Raw genomic sequence first — 20,433 nt, forward strand, 5'->3', positions numbered from 1 at the left:
CAAGAGCATTTGGGGTTCCCTTCTGCCTCTTAATTTAAGCCCAACCTTTTTGACTTAACATTCAGAGTCTTAGTATAGACTCTAGAGTTGCCTGCCAGGGTTTGAATCCCAGTTCCTCCACTCACTAGCTGTGTGACCATGGGCAAGCTATTCTCTGTGCCTCAATTTCTTAATTAGTAAAAGTGAGGATAATACCAGTGCCTGCCTCATAAGGTTGTCGGGTGTTGGAAGGATTAAATGAGGTATGATATATGTAAAGCTCTTAGCATGGTATCTGGAGCATCTATAATGCTCAGTTACTCCTAATTATCATTGCTACTTCTTATTGCCCCTAGCCAAATAGAATGATTGCCCTTCCTTCTACAAACCCTTCTTCTTTGCCTCTGTGCCTTTGTCCATACTTTTCTCTTCTACATGGAGGGCCCTTCCTCACTGCAAACCCTGCCTATCTCTCAACATCTTGCTCAATACTACCTCTTCCATGCAGCCCTCCCAGATCATAGAGCTGGAAGGGTTTGCTTCCACCTCTCAATTCCACACATCTTGTCCAAAGCTATCCTAGAGAAAGAGCTGAATCTTCTCTGTTTAGAAATGTCCCTGGGCTCACTTGCTGGGACCACGGAAATTTCCAGGGGGCCTCCCTTTGGGGTAGAGGCTGACGCTGGCAGGTGGGTACGTGGGAACCATCTGCAGAGGCGCTAATTTCCACTGACTATAAATAACTCCAGGTCTGAAACCACAGCAGGGGCTTGGATTGTGCCAGGAGTAGTAAGATAATCGTTGAGGGGTGAGGGGGGCCTGCATAAATAAGTTACCTGCTCTGTCAGGGCCTCTCGTGTGACAGGCAGGCCTGGAGGGAGAGGCGGCTTCAGCTCTCTTCACCTTTGTGGGACCCAAGCTGGGTGGACAATTGAGGTTGCCTAACGCTAGAGACAGTCCAGCCTGCATTACTGAGCAACGTGGCTCACCACTCAGTCCACTTGACAGATAAGAAAATGGAAACTCAGGGGTGAAAGTAATCAGAAACTGGTGTCCCAGGGCCCTGGGCTTCTGGGAGCCTGAGACCTATTGCCTGGGAACACCCATGGACCTTTGGAAGCCAGTGTGGGCAGGGCTCCAAAGCCACTTGGGAGGAAAGGTTTGCTGGGCCGGGGTTTGGGGGAGAGGCCAAGAGCACTGCCCCTGCCTGGGCTGTGGTGGGGCCTCGGTCATACCCGAAGGATTTGAAGTCAGTCTTTCAGGGGAAGAGGAATCTGGGGCCTGGCTGTGAGTTGGCCACCCTTTGGCCAGTCTGTTGTTTGCACTGCTGGGGTGGGGGGGCACTGAGGCAGTGAGTCTCACAATTTTAGAATGTCTGAGCCTGGAGGAGCCTCAGAGACTACCAGCCCCACCCTCTGTTTTGGCATGGGGCTTGGGGAGAGTCTCAGTCAATAAGGGCCAAAGTCAGGCTGGTCCCCTCTTGCCTTCCCAGCTCAGTGTGTCTTCTAACACAGATGGGTGGAGCACACGAGGCCAGACCATGACTAGGGTGGGGTGGCTGCAAGATGAACTTCCCCTGAAGGCTCCCTGTGGGCCAGGCACTCGTGTGTGTGTGTGTGTGTGTGTGTGTGTGTGTGTTTTCTCACTTAATCAACAGACCAGCATGGGTCCTGGGAGCTGAATATTACCTGCTCCATTTTACAGATATAAAAACTGAGATGCTGTGAGCTTAAATTACCTGGGCCCCAACCTAGGCTTTAGACACTCTAGTTTAGCACATTTCTCCTGTACCAGAGGTTTAAAAACAATTAAAAAAAAAATCTTTCCAGATGCTCTACTATGCAAAACAGGTTAAAAAAAAAAAGAAAACAAAAATGGAGACTCTCTGGTACATGGTGGAGAGGAAAGGCCACTCAGCATCTCTAGCTGAGGTACCTCTGTGGAACCCCAAGGAACCCACTATGAGAATCAGCTCCCCACACCTTCAGTTCCCTGTGCTCAGTGAGCTCTTTGGCTCACCTGGCCCCTGGAGAGGAGCTGTACACAGGGCCTTACCCTCATGGAGCTCACAGCTCACTTCACACTCACAAGGAAAGCACAGAAAAACATAAACACGGTTATCCAAGCTGACAGCCTGCACACACTAAATGAACAAACCATCTAAACCCAGAGCCTACAAAAGTCAATCCGTAGTCTGTGGGCAGGAGTCCTCTTCCCTTTTGAGGTACACTCTAGGCTCCAGGTACAATAAATGCCTCGCGCCTCTCCTTGCATATCCGGCTCCCACCTCAGGGCTTTTGCTCAGGCTGTTACCCTCGCTAAGAACGTGCTCTCCTCCCTACTCTGCTTGTTTAGCTTCTCCCTGTCCTTGGAGATCCAGCTCAGAAGAAGCCTCTCCTGCGTTTGTCTCCAGTCAGGCAGGGCTTACCCTTTCTTTGACCTTCAGCGCACTCTCTCTCGCTGTAGAGTTACTTTGTAAACAGAAGGCAGTAGATTAAGGAGGTCATGTGTGCACATTCGGGTACCCTGCCTGGGTGCCAATTCTGACTGGGCCTCTTGTTAGTGGTTGTGCCCTAAGCCTCAATTTCCCTATCTGTAAATTGGGGATATGAACAATTCCTGTTTCACAGGGGTTGGTGGAGATTCAATAAGGTAATGCATCTCTGGTATCACAGCCAGTAGCCAGTATTGCAGCAAGACCGGGAAAGTCTTCAGAGCAGTGGTGGTTTACAATCCAGCTCGGCATCCCCCTTTCCTGGGAATCTTTAGGGAGCTCTGGAGGGGAAGGCAGTCAGGACGGGCTTCTCACTCCTGCCCTCTGGCTGGACTGAGTCCCTGGCCCCTGCCCCTGGCTGCCATCTTTCCTTTTGGATCCTTCCTACCTCTGTGCCCCTAGGGTTGTCGCCTATCTGACCTCTATCCCTGCTCCTTGGATGGAGAGGCGATGTCTTGGAAGGCTGTCCCTGTCTCAGCCTCCTGCCTTTTTCATATACTACCACACCACACAAAAACTGCCCCTGAGGAGCATCTGGAACATCTCTTCCCAGGAGAGCAATGTGGCCCAAGCCTGCATGTAGCAGGTATACAACACATATCTGTTCAACAAATGAATATGTGTCAACCTATGTCTTTACTTGGCATGATAGAAGCAGAAAGCAATGGGGTATTCTCTGAACACCTGTATCTTCTGGTTCTGAGAGGTGGGCATTATTATGATGCCATTTACAGATGTGGAAAGTGAGGCTCAGAGTCATGGAGTGGCTTGCTCAAGAGGTCTCAGTGGTGGAGATGGGGCTTAGGGTCAATGCTCTTCTCATTCCTTCTCTTTTCTGAGCAAGCACTAGGCACTTAGTGTTTAGTGCATGTTCATTCTGCAAAGCCAAGATGCCTTCATGGAGTTGGCTTCCTCTCCAAGCCTTTGTTTCCTGCTCAAGGAGCTGCTGTAAGGACCACAAGAGATACAGAGCCTGGCTTTGATAAGTTTGGACACAGTAAATTACAGCTGCTAGGTGGCTTTGGGACTCAGGCTTTTTGCATGGTCAGTGAGAGGCTCCCCTGTAAGTGCTCCCCCCACTGCCCATATCCTCCACCCCCCCTCTAGGTGCTTGACTAAGCAAAGCACCTCCCAGGCCAGCAGTATCATTCTTGGGACATGAAGTCCCTTTAGTCCTGCTGGCATCCACCCAGAAGCCCTCAGTCAGCGGCAGGTCAGGCCCTTTCCCTAACTGTTCTGCACTCTGCTGGCCACCCCCAGGTTTGCAGAACTATTTGCCTAACACACACTCTCCTGCTCGCACCTGGGAAAGTGGATAGCACATATTAATTAACATGTGAGTTTATTTTATTGATGATTCAGAAAGATGTGCGGGTAGCATTCTGGAAAGTGTCCACATATGATTCATCAGACTTTCACAGAAAGCTGTGCCTTTAAAGGATTTTTCCCCCTGGTGGTGGTGGGGTGGGGGTGGGGGGGAGTAGGGGTGTATAAGCACTGCAAATCAAATATGGTGCTGACATTTAAAAAAAAATCATAGATTCACATGTGTTACTCAAGCCCATTGATCTGCCCAGATAAGCTACTTTTCTTATTTCCACTATATTTAAATCGAACTTGTGTCTTAAAGTCACACAGAGAGTTCCTGGAATAGAATAATAAAACAGTTGACACTGATATAGCACCTGCCATGTGCCAGGCACTAAACACTTTACAATATTGCTTTGACTCTCATAGCGACCCTATGAAAGAAGCACTGTTATTATCCAATGTCACAGATGAGGAAACCTGAGGCACAGAGAGGCTAAAGAACTGTCCCAATGCTCCACAGCTGGATAAGTAGTGGAGCTAGAATTTGACCATGGCATGAACTGGCCACTTCACTGCTGGAATACCAGTTGTAGACCTACTTTGCTTGGACAGACTCAGCTTATGCCTATTACCCTGGTGTAATTATTAACAGTGCTGTAGTTTGGCTAGGATCACTCCATTTTTGGTGCTCCAAATCCTGTCTTCACTCCTCAATTGCCTTCTCAATTCTATCCTTTCTCCCCATTAGGCCAAGCACTCCTCAAGGGCATGGAACACATCTGCTCTTCCTCCATATACTCCCCGACACACAGTAGGGGCCTTCCACACAGCAGGCTCACAAGCATGTGTGTTTTGTGCCTCCATTCCCCCCCCCTCCCTGTCTCCATGTGGTCTGGGTGGACTGACTGTCCCCCCTCTGCAGTAAGCATGTAACCCAGGTCTGACCTATCAAACTATCCCATTCTCCGGCCACACAGATTGGTTCAAGATTGGCCATGTGACTCCTGGTGGCCCAGTAAGAGTCTGTTTTGGTACTTAAGGGGAGACCCTGAGGAAGAGGTGCCGTTGGCATTGGGTGGCTGGGATGGGAGGGTGTTAGCCTGAAGTTGCAGGGGCCCTCATGGAGTGAGGGCCTGCCTGAGGACAGTGGAGAAGAAACATAATAGGAGAGGGATGGACAAAGCCCTCCTGCAGCATTGGCGGCCCTGGATCCAGCCATGCCTGAGGCCAGAACAGTCCCTGGACTTTTCAGTTGCACAAGCCAGAAAAATGTCTTTTTTGCATAAGCCAATTTGAGATGGGTTTCTTTCAACCAGAACCCTTGACAGAAATAATAAATACTGGAATATATTTTTGTGGAAAACTTTCAAAGCACTTTCAACTCACCATCTCCAAATGGCTGAGAGTGAAGCAGCACAACCCCCATTTTACAGATAAAGAAAGTGAGGTCCTGAGAGTCTAAGTGTCTTGTCTGTGGTGACAGGTGAGGCTGGAGCGCCTCCCCATCTTCATGCTTCCCCCTCCTCCACCCATGCATGCATTTGAGAAGGCGGCTAGTTTTCCCCATCTCTTAAATACTTCGGTAAGTTTTTCTCCTCCAGGCCTTGCACCTCAGAATCCTGGGCCTTAAAAGGGAGCCTGGGCCACTTCATTTGAAGACCTGGGAGCTGTTCTCATTTATCTCTGGACAGGCAGTGAACTCCCTGAGTGGACTCTGTATCTGAGCGGCCTCTAGCTTCACCCTGTCCGGGACACAACTGAATCTGTGGCTGCCTCAGTTTCCCTGTCTACCTGTCAGGGCATCACTGATCCTTGAGAAAACGGACAATGACATCATAGTGACAGAGGACCCCCACCGGCTGCCTCCACATGCTCCTGAGCCCAGCTGGTGGCGGCTCTGCGGATGACCTGAGCCCTTCCAGGAGCGGCGTTCGTGACTAACGTCATATTTGTGCAACATGAGGCACCGTCCCCCATGATCTGCCCTCCTGGCCTCCCTCAGCCCCTCTCCTCCACTTGGGCAGGCTGGATTCATACAAAATTAACCGGAGGTTCTGTTTCACAACACTCTGAAGTATCCAGTTCCCACCCCACCTGCCGCTGCCCCATCTTCTTTGTCCCCCCTTCTCCCCCGCATGGAACACGCAATGCCGGGAGCACCCAGAGGGACTTGTCTGAGCTGCCCCTCTGACAGCCTTAGGTGCGGGTGACAGGAAGTGAAGGACAGGTCTGTGTGTGCGAGCGGCTCAGGAAGTGCCACTCTAGGCTTGGGGAACTGAAGCCAATTGTTCCAAGGGTGACAAAGGGTGTCCTGTGTCCTGTCCCCAGGTTGCAGCCTTCTATCCTACACAGTGACAGGCACCAGGACCCCTATCTCTTCTTTCTCCCTCTCTTCCTTCCTTCTGTGAATAATTTTGAGCCCCCAGACATTGTACCAGGTGCTGGGGACATGCTGAAGAATGACAAACAGCTCCTGCCTCCGGGACCTCACAGGCCACCCCAACACCCACTACCTATCTTTCCAGACTCGTCATGAATCTGCCTACTCTTCACTGGGCACTGTCTTATCAACCACCTGATTCTTTCACGAGGATGGGGCCCATGCATGTTGTTTTCTAAAAGGAACATTAGGTATAATAGTAACAGTGACAACATCATTCTGTAAGTGTCTGGGCTCTGCCGCACACTGCACTAAGCTCTTCATGTGGACAACATTTGTGAGGTAGGCAGTGTTATCCCCATTTCACAGATAAGGCAACTAAGACTCAGAGAGGTTATAAAGTTTTCCCAGTGTCCCTTAAGAGCAAGCCAGTCAGGATTTGAACCTGGGTCTCTGGGGCCCTGCTCTTCTAGGCTGGAAAGGTGTGGAAGGAAAGGGGCAATGGAGGGCAGAGGGAAAGGCATTACCAGAATGTGACAGAACCAGTAGTAGAAAAGGAAAGAAATGAAACTCAGATGGGGAGGAGGGGCGGCTAGAGGCCACCCCTGGCCTCTCAGGGGCCAGGTTGACACAATAGTTGTCCCCAGAGTTAGCTTTTTAAATAGAAAATCCAACACTGCCAGGCTGTGGGAGCTGAGCCTATGGCCTGTGGTGGCAGCAGGTGGTGGCTTGGGTGGGAATAGATTTCCATGGCTTTAAACCCCCTCTATCACTTGCAGAGATCTTTTTGCCTAAAATTAGCTGGATGTGAATGGGAAGGCTAATTTATGCGTGGCCTGGAGCAGTTTCCTATAGTGTGACTCAGAGGCCAGCTCCTTGCTCACGTCAGCAGATTGGGGGCAGGGGGTGCCAGGAATGGCCAACCTGAGTCCCTATATGGAGCTGGCAGAGCTTCAGACCACACAACTCTAAGCTGGGGGCTGGGGCTGGAGGCCAAGCATTTCTGTAAACCAGAAGAGGGCAAACAGGGCAGGACAAATGCTGAACATGAGAGAAAAAGAAGTTCCCTGGTGGCGCCACCCTACTCAGGCCCTCATCAGACAGAAAGTGCCTTTAGAGGACTGTGCCCAGGGGCACATGCCTGGCTTGGGGCTGACAGCACAGCTGGGCACAGTGTCCATCAGAGCTGAGTTCAAAGTCTGCTTTGATGTGAACTGTGGTGATGACCCCAAGCCCTCATGTGCCCCATCTGTAAAATGGGATAACAACTCCTGCTTCCAGGCACCTGTGTCATAAGGATGCAGGATAGCCTACGACGAAGTGTGGCACCATGTGGGGGACACTGACCAGTGTTCCGGAAGAGTCGGATTCCACCCTATCTGGAGAATGTGACTGCTTCTTCCAGAGAGTGATGATCACAACGAAAACAACAAGAGCTGCCACTTGTTAAGCACTTAGGTACTGGGTACTGGGTACTGATCTGAATGAATGACAATGTTCACAATCCATTTTTACTGATGGGGAAACGGAGGTGTTTAGTCTCTGGTGTGAATCTAACACAGAGCGTGGCCCACGTGCCAGGTGCTGTTCCAAGCTATTTCCCTTTGTCTTCACCACAGCCCTATGAGGAACCACTAGCATTATTCCCATTTTACAGGGGATGCTGAGGAAACAACTGAGGCACAGAGAGGTTGCGTAACTTGCTCACAGTACCACAGCGGGTAAATGGCAGGGCTGGGATTTGAACCCAGGTCACCCAAGTCTGGCGTCTGTGGCATTATGCTCTTCTGCCCCTCCCCAAGCCTCTTTCAGCTCCACCTGCACCCTGGGAGGTCCTTCTAGGGACCAATGCAGCAGGGGCTCTGGTTAATCCTACCCCAGTCTTTCCTCCTCCTCAGAGACTTTTCCCATCAGAGATCTCACTTGGTCCTCATGAAAAATTAGGAAACCAAAGCTTACAGAGGTCAGACAAAAGGCCCAAAGGCACACGCACAGCTCGCAGGTGCCAGAGCACTAGTAAGAGCTGTTACTATTTTTTCCATTCTACAGATGAGAAAACCAAAACCTTATTTTTCACGTAATGCTTAACTCTTGTAACACACTAGTGTTCTATGGAATTCTAAGAAATGCTGCTTTATTCTGTGCAACATACTTTCCATTTCCTGCTCCTCCAGGAAGCCTTCTCTGACCTTCACTGTCCACCCACCTCACCTCTCCTATGAGCTCTGGGGACCTTGCTGCACTTGGTCTGGATTATTTGCTGCTTTGGTTGCTCAGACATCTGAGCTGCTCCCTGTGGGCGGGGGACTCAATGGCTATGTCTCGGTTTTATGGGCACTTATATACCCTTTCTGTGCCAGGCACCAGACTGGGCACTGGATATACAGAGAGGAGCAAGACAGGATTCCTGTCCTCAGGTGCCCTGAGCCAACTGGTAATGGCTCCTTACAGTGTTGGAGCTTGGCAATGGGCCACTCAGTTTCCCAGGGTCTGAGAGCCTGTCAGGTGGGGGTGGAGGGCAGATTTCCTAACCCTAGGCCCATGGCCTGGCTGTCAGGGGCTCTGTGAAGGCACTGATGGTGTGAGCACATCTGTTGCATGCGGCTGGCTGTTTCTCTGGGGAGAAGGGCCACAGCTTCCATCTGGGCCTGGAGCCCATAGACACTTAAGAATTCCCGACTCAAGAGAATTTCATGGTCCTATTCACAAGGCAGAGACCACTTGGGCAACCCTGACTCCTAGCAGGCCGAGTATGCCAGCCTGATGGCAGAGGTGAGCATGGACCATTCTGCCAGATTGGTGTTCCCACAAGGGAGCCCCAAGGCAGAGACCGCTCACATCACAGGGCCACATGTGGTCATTCTCAAGAATCACACAGTGAAGAGAGGATGTTTACTCTATTCCTACCCTCCCTGCCAAAACAACCAGACTCCAAGAAAGCAAAGGTGTTTCTAAACTTCAGCCCGGCTCAGCATGTAGGTACAACATCAGAGACAGCAGCCAATCTGGGAAGAAAGACCAGGCTTAGTTCTTCCTCCTGACCCAAGAGGGCCCTGAAGAAGAGAGACACAGATGCCCCGAGCCACTGGGTGCAGCAGGGTGCAGGCACAAGCAACCCACTAGACAGACTGGCAGGCCCCAGCTGAGCACCTAGGTCCACAAACAGCCTCTATAGGAAATGCATTCAGGGTCAGTGCCCAGCCACGCCCAGGGCACAGGGACTGGAGTTAGGCGATGGAGTGAGAGAAACCTCTAGCCTCAGATTTGTTCTGTGTTATATGGGGCTAAGGGTTCAGATGCTGCTTCCCAGGTTGTGATCTATATCTGGGGGAGGAATTGTCATCCACTCTCCTTAGAATAATATAGTTGCCAATTGTTGAGCACTCACTTCATGCTCAGGCCTCCACTAGGCACTGTGAAGTAGGCGTTGACCCCATTTTCCAGAGGAAGAAACTGAGGCTTCCTCTTTCCATAAAATTACAGGATTGGGGAGTGCCTGGGAAGAGCCTCACACCCATGCCTTTGGGGTTCGTATAGGAAACTTTTCCTTCATGGTTGGGGGAAGGTAACTGTGGGGATGGAGACTCAAACTGAGCTGTGGTGCACAAGCTGCGCTGGTTTCTCTCCTCTGGGCCTCATGGCAGCTGGCTGGGCTTGGTCCCCTCCAGGGAAGCCCCCAGGAGGTTGAAATCCTCTCTCTGGAGATCTTAGGCCTACTTATTTCGGTGGTTGCAAGAAAATTCCACACCCATGTCAAGGGCAAGACACACATGGCATCTGTCACCCTTTCCGTGATGATCCATCTTCCTGCCTGCCCTGTCTGTCCAGCAGTTCCAAAGCAGCCTACAGTTGCCCCAGAGACCTAGGGGACTCCAAGTCAGAGCCTGGATTTGGGACAGTCATCCAGGATCTAGCCCAGTGGCAAGGGTTGGGAAGCTGGAACTGGCTGCATGGCAGCAATGCTATGGTTCCATGCTGGAGCCCAGACAAGGGGGTTTTTGGGGCCTGGGAAAGGGAGGCCAGGGACTGGGTGGCTAGATCCTGAAATCCAACCACTGTAGATGGGGTGGCAAAAGCAGGAGCCCTGCCTGAGCTTTGATGAAGGCAAGCAAGGGGTGGTTCCTCTTCTGGCCCCACTGACCTCCCTCCTGGCCCTGCCTTGGAGACCGGGTGCCACCCAGACTTCCAGGCTGATGAGCCCACTTCTGAAATGGATGTGAGCTGCCCATTTGGGCTGATTTTGGCATCTGGTTTCCAGAACATAGCTCTTGACTCAGCTTTGTTCCTGTGGTTCTCTCTGCAGGTGGCTTGGGTCAGACCCCAACCCACAATGGGGAGAAAATGGGAGACCCATCCACTGGCCTATCCAAACGGGCTGACCTTCAGCTAGAATACACCACAATGGCCATACTGGCATTTCAGCCCCTGTCCAAGACATTCCTGTGGTTAAATATTATGAATATTGCTCCTGGAGCGAACACAGATGGCGGTCACCAGGGATACAGCTCTGAGACTGAATCTCCCACACCTACCTTCGATAGGTGAGGTTTTGAGGCGCCGGCAGATGGCTTCGGTGTCCCCGTAAGTCTCCTTGATCTTGACCACAGCCTCAGTGCTCCGCAGCTCCATGAGGGAGCGGAGCTCCTCCAGCGTGCACCCAAACTCGCCCCCATGGCTCGACTCGTTTCTTTGGTTTTTGGAGTAAAAGTCGCTGTTGGTCATGTCACCCATGTTTGCCACAGTCCCTGCTTGGGGGTCAGCGCTGGACCAGAGGCTGCTGGGTGATGGCTCTGTGTGGCTGTCCTCAGCACAACCTCACTGGATGGCTGTGGCTCCTGGTGGTCGACTCCGGGTCCCAGGGGGAGGGGGCAGCCGAGGTGGGCTGACAACAGTGGTGGTGAACTCCAAAGGATGTCCCTGGGTGCAGGGTGAAGTCCAGGGGTCGAAAGGGCTCAGGGCTCTAGACCCAGTAGTCTCCATTCAGCGGGGCCCATGCTGCTCCCTGGAGCTGGCATCTACATGGTCAGGGGCTGTGGCTCCTGTGGGGGAAGCACAGAGTGGTGACAAGGGTCAGGAACTGGAGGCCTCATGGGATGGGTGCTCATGAAAGCCCAATGTGTGTGTGCATGCGTGCCCACCCAAAATAACACCCATGTACTCTAACACGGCTGTTTTACAACACCCCATAACACACCAGCACACACTGTAAATCCAAACATACCGGCACACTCCTGCAGACTCCACGAGATAGCACCCCCAAGACCGTATACACCCAATTCCCTAATTGCCCACTATGCTATGTAACACACTGATTTCACAACACACACCCTAGTGCACACACACCCTCAGACCCACAGAGTTCAGGGTGCCCTGCAACACCCAACCCACCTACTCTCAGGGCCCACCCCACTGCCATACACACACGCTGGTGAAAACCCCCTCCCTGCCATGCAGTATCACATGCAGTCACACTTTCGGCGTACATCTAACATCCCCACCTCCTTCCCTCAAAAATACCTGGGCTCACAGCCCCTCTGTGCACACAGACCCCTTTTCTCTCACTCTCCCCATGTGTTTACACACATCCTATGTTCACACAATTTGGGGCATACCCCCCAAGTATAGATGCTACCCCTGTCCATGCCACCTACACCTGCGGAGATACACTGTCCTCTCCACTTGGGTCTTACAGGCATTAGGATGGGAGAAAGCCACCCACCTCCACCCTGAGACCCTAACCACAGAGGAGCCAGCTCATGCATATTCACCAGGACCTCACTGAGCCCCTAGCTTGGCCCCCAGCATGAGCTTGGGTCCAGGGAGCCCTCACCTGGGGGCTCTCACAGCCCGGTACCACAGATAGTAGCCACGTCCCTTTGGGAGCCCAGGAAGAAGAGGGAGCGCTGGCTTCTCTCCGCCTGCCCGGCCACCCTTGCAGAAGTGCGGCATCTGCAGGGCTGCCAGGAGAGAATCCAATCTGCTTGGACACCCAACACCAGTGGCCAAGGCCCCGGCAAGCGTTGGGTGACAAAGGGCCCCTGTTGAGCTCAGCTGGGCCTGGCACGGAGACCAACTCCACCCAGCAGTCTCAGACAGCTGGCCATCTTAGGTCCAGGACAGTAAGGGGGAGGGATGGAGGCGGAAGATGGGGCTGAGCCCACACCCCAGCTCCAGCTTCTCCCCTTGCCACCTCTCCCCTGCCCCATCTTGCTCCTTTACAATCCTTTCCTCTTGCACAGAATTTTAGAGCTGGCGACATTTTAGAGTTAATCTTATTTTCCACAGTGAGGAACCTGAAGCTCAGAAAGGAAAAGGGACTTGTCCAGAGCCACAAAGAGCAAAAGCAGAGGGGCTCAGAGTGGTTTCCTGACTCCCAGCCCAGTGCTCTTTCCCCTTCCCCTTCCCCTAGGGGGCACTCTCTCCTTTCTCTCTGAAGAGCCGGGTGCAGTGAAGAACACAGGATGGAATCAGGGCAGTCTGGGTTCAAATCCGAGTGCTCCCAAATCCTGTGGAACCCTGGGCAAGTCCCTCCTCTTTGCTAAGGCTAGGTTTCCTCATATGTAAGACAACAGTCATTCTCCTCTTGCTACCTCCTAATTTGTTGGGAGCTAATTATAAACCATGTGCAAATCTGATGTTTCCACCTGGAGCCACAGGAGACACTGTCATGCCTTCTAGGAGGGCACTTTTACCCAAGGCTGCAGTAGGAAGCCTTATCTTTACACTGGGACCAACTGATGAGGAAGGGACCAAGGATGCCTGCGTGTTCAGGTGCTGTGGAGGTTAGCAGGAGCTCTAGAAACCAAGGTTTCTGATCAAATTCTGGTTCCTCCACCTCCCAGCAGATTGGTATGCAAATTAACTTTAGTTTTATTATCTTAAAAAAGGGAGGGAGAATAACACTATTTACCTCATAGGTGTTATGAGACTTAAATTAGTTATTTCATGTAAAGTACTTAGAACTGAGCGCAGTAATTACCGAGTAAGCATTCAGTAGTTATTGTGATTACTACCAATCCATTCAACCTCTTTATGAAATAGTCTAATTATCCCCATAAAACACATGAGGAAACTGAGGCTAAGAGAGGTGATATAACCTGCCCAAGGTCACACAGCTAGTGAGTGGTGGAATTGGGATTTAAACTCAAGTTCTCTGGATCCAGAGACATTCTCTTAATCAGGACACTTTGCTGCCTCCCCTGGTGAGTATCCCTCATGAGGGTCCGAGGATACTTAATAAAGTGCCATATGTGAATGAAAGTGCTTCGTGAACCACAAGGGACTTTCTAAACTTGAGGCATTGTTTTCTATCTGTCCCCCTGCTACCTGTGGCGTGGCTTACAGGCACAGATAATTACATCTGACAGCATGAGCTATGAGAATCGTTAGCAGTAATTATATTTGTGATGACAATAGTAGGCATGCATTAATCGCCTACTGGTAATTTTAATGATTATTGTGTTGAGACGAACAATGATCTCCAACCATCTCTCCACCCATCTACCTGTCTGTCCATCCATCCATCCATCCATCCATCCATCCATCCATCCACCCACGCATCCATCCAATAATTGTTTTGGGCATCTACTCTGTTCCAGGCACTGAACAGACAGACATGGTCCCTGCCTTCCAGGAGTTGACGGTGGAGAAGACAGACAGTTAAATGCGTGATTTCTATGTGACATAATGGGTTTGCCAAGATGACGAATCCCAGGTGCTGGGGACACCCAGAGCAGGCAGATCTGCTCTGACCCAGGATATCAGGGGAGATGAATACAAAATATTTTCCCCCCAAAAGGTTAAGTGAGCTTTAAGCCAAAAGACGGACGTGGAGGAAACTAAAATATACAATTATTTATTAGTAAAAGGTCAGGAGGGACATAATAAAAAGCGAAGGAAGGGACCTATGTGTGCATGTATGGAGGGATGAAATGCTGGGACAGCAAAATCAGTTAAAAACCAGAACTTTGCCCCAGTAGATGACTGATCTTAGACTTCCTTCTTTGAGATTCCCCATTGTAGCTACCTCTCCTGATGTGGCTTGTCCCCAACCTGTTACCCCTTGCTCCTGCATGGCACAAGTGCATGCATGAGATCAATCCTGTTCTGGGCACCTTGGCTTTTCCTTCTAAGTTGCAGAGCTCACTTTGGTATTTGATCTAACTGTGGGATTTCCTTGATTAGAGAGCTGGAAGTCCATCGGCCCAGAAGCACTTGTATGATTCCACTCAAATGATATTCTGACAGTAGGACAGAGCTGAAGACCTGCTAGTTAGTGTAGAATCATCAGTTGCCTGAATTCTCCAGACTGGAACACTCTCTACTCCCCCAACCTTTTCTGCCTTGACAATGGCCTGTTCTCAGCACAGTGCTCTTTACTTGAATGCCTTCTCTGACCGTGCAGGGCTGTGTAAATGCTCCTGAATCTCAGATGCTTCCTGTATCATACCATAGTCCACATTCTATTGCTTGGGCCTGCTTAGCTGTCTCCCTTCCTCAGGAGCTGGAGAGCTCTGAGTGGGTAGGAGTCATGTCACTTTTGTACTTAGTATGGTACCTGGCATCCAGAAGGCACTCAATAAATGCTTGATGAATGAATGAATATTTGGATTACCCCTTGGGTCATTCATCCATGGGAAGTCCTTGGACCTCAGTTTCCTCGCTAGTGATTCCTACTCCACCTATCTTACAGGTTTGCTGGAGGTAAGGAAAGATATTACAATCAGTAGTCATACTTTTTCTTTGAGATGCATCCCCTGCCCTCTACTTCCCAGTTTCCTTTCATCACAGTGAGGTATGGGTGTGAGGCTGGAGCAGGCAGCTGTCCCCTCGCCACAGCTCACCAGATTCTGACATCCTTGCTGCCTTGTCCAAATACCACCTGAGCTACCACTCTACAGTGGAGACATTTAATGAGTGGTGTGACCTTGGACAAGTCATTTGACCTCACTGTGTGGGCCTCATCCACAAACTGGAGTTGACCCATCTGTCAAATAGGCTGCTGTGAGGGCCCATGGAGACCCCTGTGTGTGAGTCTCAGTGAAGCTGCTGGCCCAAAGCATAGTCTACAATGTTGGCTCCTGTATCTCCCCCTCCAGCCCTGTTATTAGCAAGTGCACCTCCGTCATGGTTGCAATGAGGTTTATGTGCAGCCAGTTCTCAATACTGCAGTCACTCTTGCCCTAAAAAAAAAGGCACACAAGCTGCTATGGACAGAATGTGTTTACCCCAAATAAATATGTTGAAGCCCTAATCCCCAATGTGATGGTATTAGGAGGTAGGGCCTTTGGGAGGTAATTAGGTCATGAGGTTAGAGCCCTCATGAATGGGATTGGTGCTCTTATAAAAAGTGACATGAGAGATGATCTTTCTTGGCCACATGAGGACACAGTGAGACAGGAAGGGAGCTCTCACCAGGAACCCAATCTGCCGGCACCTTGATCTGAACTTCCCAGCCTCCAGGACTGTGAGAAATAAATTTCTGTTGTTTAAGTATCCCAGTCTATGGTATTCTGCTGTAGCAGCTAAGGGGAATGAGATAGGGGCTTGGGCAGGGCATATGACTAGTTCTGGGCCCAGAGAGGGTGAGCAACACACTAGGGGGTCACACAGCCAACTGAGGCCAAAGTCCACTGAAAAGCTCCTCCCTGTTTTCCAAGCTCCTGCAAGCATAACCTTGATCAAGCCCCTTTCTTCCCTGGACTTCAGTTTCCCCATCTGGAAAGTGAAAGGATTGGACTAGAGTTCTCTGAGGTCCCTTCAGGCTCTAGCAGTGCCAGGACCTTCAGAATCCAGGAGAACATTCTGACAATATTGAATTTATGCATTTCGATTTCATCTTATTAGCATTTAAATGACTCTGTTTTGTTACATTTCAATGACTCAAGAATAGGTTAGGGGCACCTTAATAAAAAGTCTTTGCCAGGAAGGATGCTTGCAGAGGAAGGAGCAATGTTATGTGTGGTTGTTGTTTTTTTTGTTGTTGTTTTTTTGAGTTAATTTAACAAAGAAGGAATCTATCTTTCGAAGGAAGGATTAAAAAAGAAAACACAATCCCAAACCAACAGCTTTTTAAATCCTACTGAAGGATGGTAGCTGGGACAACTGCAAATGAATTATGTGCTAAAAATAACCTTTGAATGCTGAATCCTTCTGTTTTAAGACCTGCTGAATTTAAATGCCACCTTAATATGTATTTTTAAAGTGACCTCTTCTTTAGTCTCTGGCAGCCATAACAAATGTAGGGGATACGGGCCCATCTAGAGATCCCGGGTGAGGAGGCCTGGTGCTGCCATTGGCTAGTTTTGTGACTTAGGCAAGGCTCTTAACCCCTCCCTGTGCCTTGGTTTTCTCCTCCCCAACACCACCAACTTCAGAGCCTACCTCATAGGGTTTTGTGAGGACTGACTGAGATAGAGCTTAGCCCAGTTCCTGGCGCAGAGGAAGAACTTGCTAAGTGGTGACTGTTCTTACAATGATAACTCACTCACTGCCTCTGTCCTCCGCTCAACCAGAACGTCCCCCACACTGCTGTGCTCAGCGCAGAACTGGGACTGATGGGGCCATACCCACAAGGCGCCTGGCACAGCTCAAAAGGCTGGGGAGGGTCCCAGCTTGTTGGCACAGCATACAGGGCTAATTTCCCCTCTGCTCTGGTTCTGACTAACTAGTTCCTTTGGGGCAGGACATTTCCCTCCCCTCTCCTAGATGCAAATTCTGTCCTTTCTGTAGGGCCTCCTGCCCCAGCAATGGGAATCCTCCACCTGGGCTATGACCCAGGAAAATGGTGAACTCAACCAGCAGCCAGAGACAAATGGACAACTGCTCCTCTCTCAGCCCCAGCCAGACAATTGTAGCTATTGCCTTAGATGCTCCTTTCTGGGGGAGGGAATGTCCTGTGTGTTTGTGTGTGTGTGTGTGTGTGTGTGTGTGGAGAGAGAGAGCCTGATGGATCTGTAGTGACTATGTGAGTGTGAGTAAGGGTGTGCATGTTATTGTGAGTGTGGGGGTCCGTGTAGATGTGCAAGGTCAGTGGGAGTGTGTTATGGTAGATGTCCACCATGGCCAGTCCATAGTTTGGGGGCACACCTGGGTCAGAGGAGTGTGAAATGTTAGTGTTGGGTTGGGCCTGTAGATGACTCTATGTGTGTGTGTGGGGGATCCCTGCAGTGTGTTGTCAGATGTGTGCTTAGTGTGGGTGGCCCTGAAGGACAAGGTTTGCTGGATTCTGCTGGACTATGTCAGCATGAGTGTATGTTTGGGAATGTGAGCAAGCCAGAGATGTCTGTGCCCACACCTGTCTCTAAGTGCACAGGCCTCACAGTGTGCGTGTGTGCATCAAAGCTGACAATGAAATCTCAGCTTTGAATTCTCACAGTTGAGGAGAGAGAACTGGGAAGGAGGAAGGGAACTGAAACAAATGCCTTAGAAGTGAATTTAGTGCTATTTTTAGAAAACTCCTATCCTGCTAACCAGAAAAGGAAAATCTAAAATAAATTAAAGAGTCTCGCAGAAACAGCCATGCATCAGCACTGAAGGCACAGATGGCAGAAGCAGGGCCAGGGGGTGGGATGTTAGGGACCTAGGGCTTTTCGGGTATCTTCATATCCTCATGCTATCCTGAGGGGCGAGGTCTGGCCCTTAGCTGCCTGCCAGGTTCAACTCCCCCAACTGCTTCCTGTTCTCCAGAGGAGCTGCCACTGTTAAGTGGTAGGAAAAAGCCCATTTCTAGTCCTCCAGGTGTCTCACATACCTATCATACTCCCACTTATCTACCCACCAATCCATCTGTCCATCCATCTACCAACCCACCTATCTGTATGTTCATCCATCTATCCATCGGTCTATCTCCATCCTTCCACTCATTCAGTCAACCAAAGGAGGTGTATCTCAGGCCCTGCCCCAAATCACTGGGATTCTGAGGAGAGCAAGAGAGATGCTCAGACCCGTCTGCTTAAGATCTCATCACTCGGCCATAAAGAGCCCCCTGTGATAACTCCAAGGTAAGGATCTGCAGGCTGAGTTGAGTGATCCCTGAGCAACTTTTGCTTCAGATTTTGGGAAGGTGTAACCCAAACAGCACTTGCCTGTGAACCACATCTGCTGGGTTCCGATCTTGGCTTGACCACTACTATTAACAGGACTTGCTTAGCAAAAGCCTTCACGGGCTGTGTGGCATCACTGTCCCTACCTTACAGATGAGGAAGCTGGGACTCAGGGAGGTTACAGATGGCCAGGGCCATACAGATAGGACTTGGCGCAGTTTAAATATACTTGCTCTAGTCCAAAGTCTCCATCTTTCCACTGTGCCCCATTGTCCTTCGCCAACTTGCAGTAAGGCCTTGGACCAGGACCTTCTTTCCTGTGCCTCAGGTTCCTTTTCTGTAAAGTGAGAGGGAGTTTGGACAGATACTCAGTCTCAAAGGGCCATTGTAGTACCATCCTCAAGGATTCTCCCATCATCTGATACTTGCTCCTCAGAACAAACATACTTCCTTGGGCCTCCCTGCTGCCACGTCATCCCCAGCAGGAGCAGCCATCCCCATTGCAGGCCAAGTCCTGCTTGGCTGGAGGCCGAAGGAAGGAGAAATGCCCTAGAACTCGGTAGTCACGAGCTGATCAAAATTCACCTGTTGTCTTTGATGTGCACTGCCCTCCTTGGGTCTTTGCAGGGCAGTGACTGCTTTCCAAGAATATCACCCTTGATATGCTCCTTTTGTAGAAATCTTTCCTTAAAAAAATCTTTGAGTGTTTTCTGATGAAGCTAAAACAGTAAAGTGAACAGCAGACGGAGGCAAGAAAGCCTAGTTGAGGCAGAAAAGTGTTGTGGAGACTTCACTTTGGGCTGCAAGAAAGGGGACATGCATTAAGAAGGCTGTGGACGGTAGCTGTGCCTGGGATGGGCCAGCTGCTCTGGACCTCATTCTCTGGCTTCAGCCATGAGCCTTGGCCACCTCTCTGGTTTCAGCTCTCACCTGCCCTACTATTCCTATTGTTGCACTGACCCCCTTGCTGCCCTGGCTGTCCCCAGCCTCCAGATCCTAACTGGCTACAGTGACACTGTCCCATCCTACCTTCACCTTCCTCCTTCACTCCCATGGTTTACAAGCAGAGGCCCGAAGGAAGGGCAAAGAATGATGATAACAGCAATGCTTAGACTGCACCCACTACGTGCCAAGCACAGTTCTGTGCACTTTACATTTATCTCACTTAATCCTTCACAACAACCCTATGATACAGTAACTGCTGGCATCCTGTTTTACAGAGAAAAAAAGGGAAAAGTGTAGTGACTGGTGTAAGGCCCTTGGTTAGGAGGTAGCAGAGCCAGATCTCAAATACACAGATACTCTTAAGGGCCCCCCATGCTCACTCACATCCCTTTCTCCAACAGAGCAGGCTCCCATCCTTTCCTTTGGTTTCTATAGTGAAGCACAGGGTTTTGCTGTGTCAGGCCTCTGGCTACAACACAACAGGTTACTTGCTAGTTAGTGAATTTTCAGGCTTCACCTCTGACCGTGCAGAGAGCTGTCTCTGGGGATAAAGTACTGATTGATGGATGGAGGTTGGTGCTGGGGAGGGACTGGGTGGATGAGGTCAGGGAACCTGATAACTGCAGGCCCCCACTCCCTGCAGGCTGACCAGCAGAGGCAGCGAGTGAGCGCTGTCCACATGTTCCTGGTGCTGACTGACATCCTCTCCCTGGGGCGAACAAAGAAGCAGGTGCTGGGGAACTGTCTTCACTGGGAGCTGTTCCCAAGGACGCAGTGCTGACTGGGGGTACGGAGTGGGCTTAGAACCGAGTGCCAAGGAGCTGTCCACATGCCATGGTGCTGACTGACATAGAGCAGAAGGTTCTAAGTGCCCCTAGGAGCTTTCTAGGATAGCTGTGTGGACCAACAAAGTATGGGGTTAGGGAGGCTTAGGTGTTGGGTGTGGGTTGACTGGGGAGGGCACAGGGCCTTTTCCATGAGCTTTGTGAATAGGCATGGGGAGCTAACCTCAGATATTTGGTGCTGATACTCAAAGCCGGGTTCCCAGGCAATGGAGTATCCTAGTGAGCAGGTGTGAGCCAACAAAATGACATTATGCAAAAGGCCACTCAGGGCCACTTAAGTGCATGCACAGAGGACTCACCTTGGTCCATCAGTGCCATCTGTCACTGATGCCAGAAATCCCACCATTATTGATCCATTCTTTCACACTGTGTGTGGTCCTTTCCTTCTGGTTCCTGCCAGAACCATATTTAAGTGATGGCATCTCAGTCTGACTG

The 20,433-nt window shown here is 50.5% G+C and overlaps 1 protein-coding gene across 3 annotated transcripts in view; it reads right to left on the reverse strand.

The window, feature by feature from the left end:
• The window catches only part of ATP2B2 (ATPase plasma membrane Ca2+ transporting 2), a 166,925-nt gene that overhangs the window by 109,216 nt on the left and 37,276 nt on the right, over positions 1–20,433 (reverse strand). For all 3 annotated transcript variants that reach the window (XM_081160201.1, XM_081160203.1, XM_081160202.1), the window contains exon 2: positions 10,697–11,203. In XM_081160201.1, the coding sequence (XP_081016327.1) occupies positions 10,697–10,895 (199 nt within the window). In that variant the 5' untranslated portion in view covers positions 10,896–11,203. The remainder of the gene's footprint in view (positions 1–10,696; positions 11,204–20,433) is intronic.

This window comes from Miniopterus schreibersii (assembly GCF_964146895.1).
Source record: "Miniopterus schreibersii genome assembly, chromosome: 15".
Classification (NCBI taxonomy): Eukaryota; Metazoa; Chordata; class Mammalia; order Chiroptera; family Miniopteridae; genus Miniopterus; species Miniopterus schreibersii.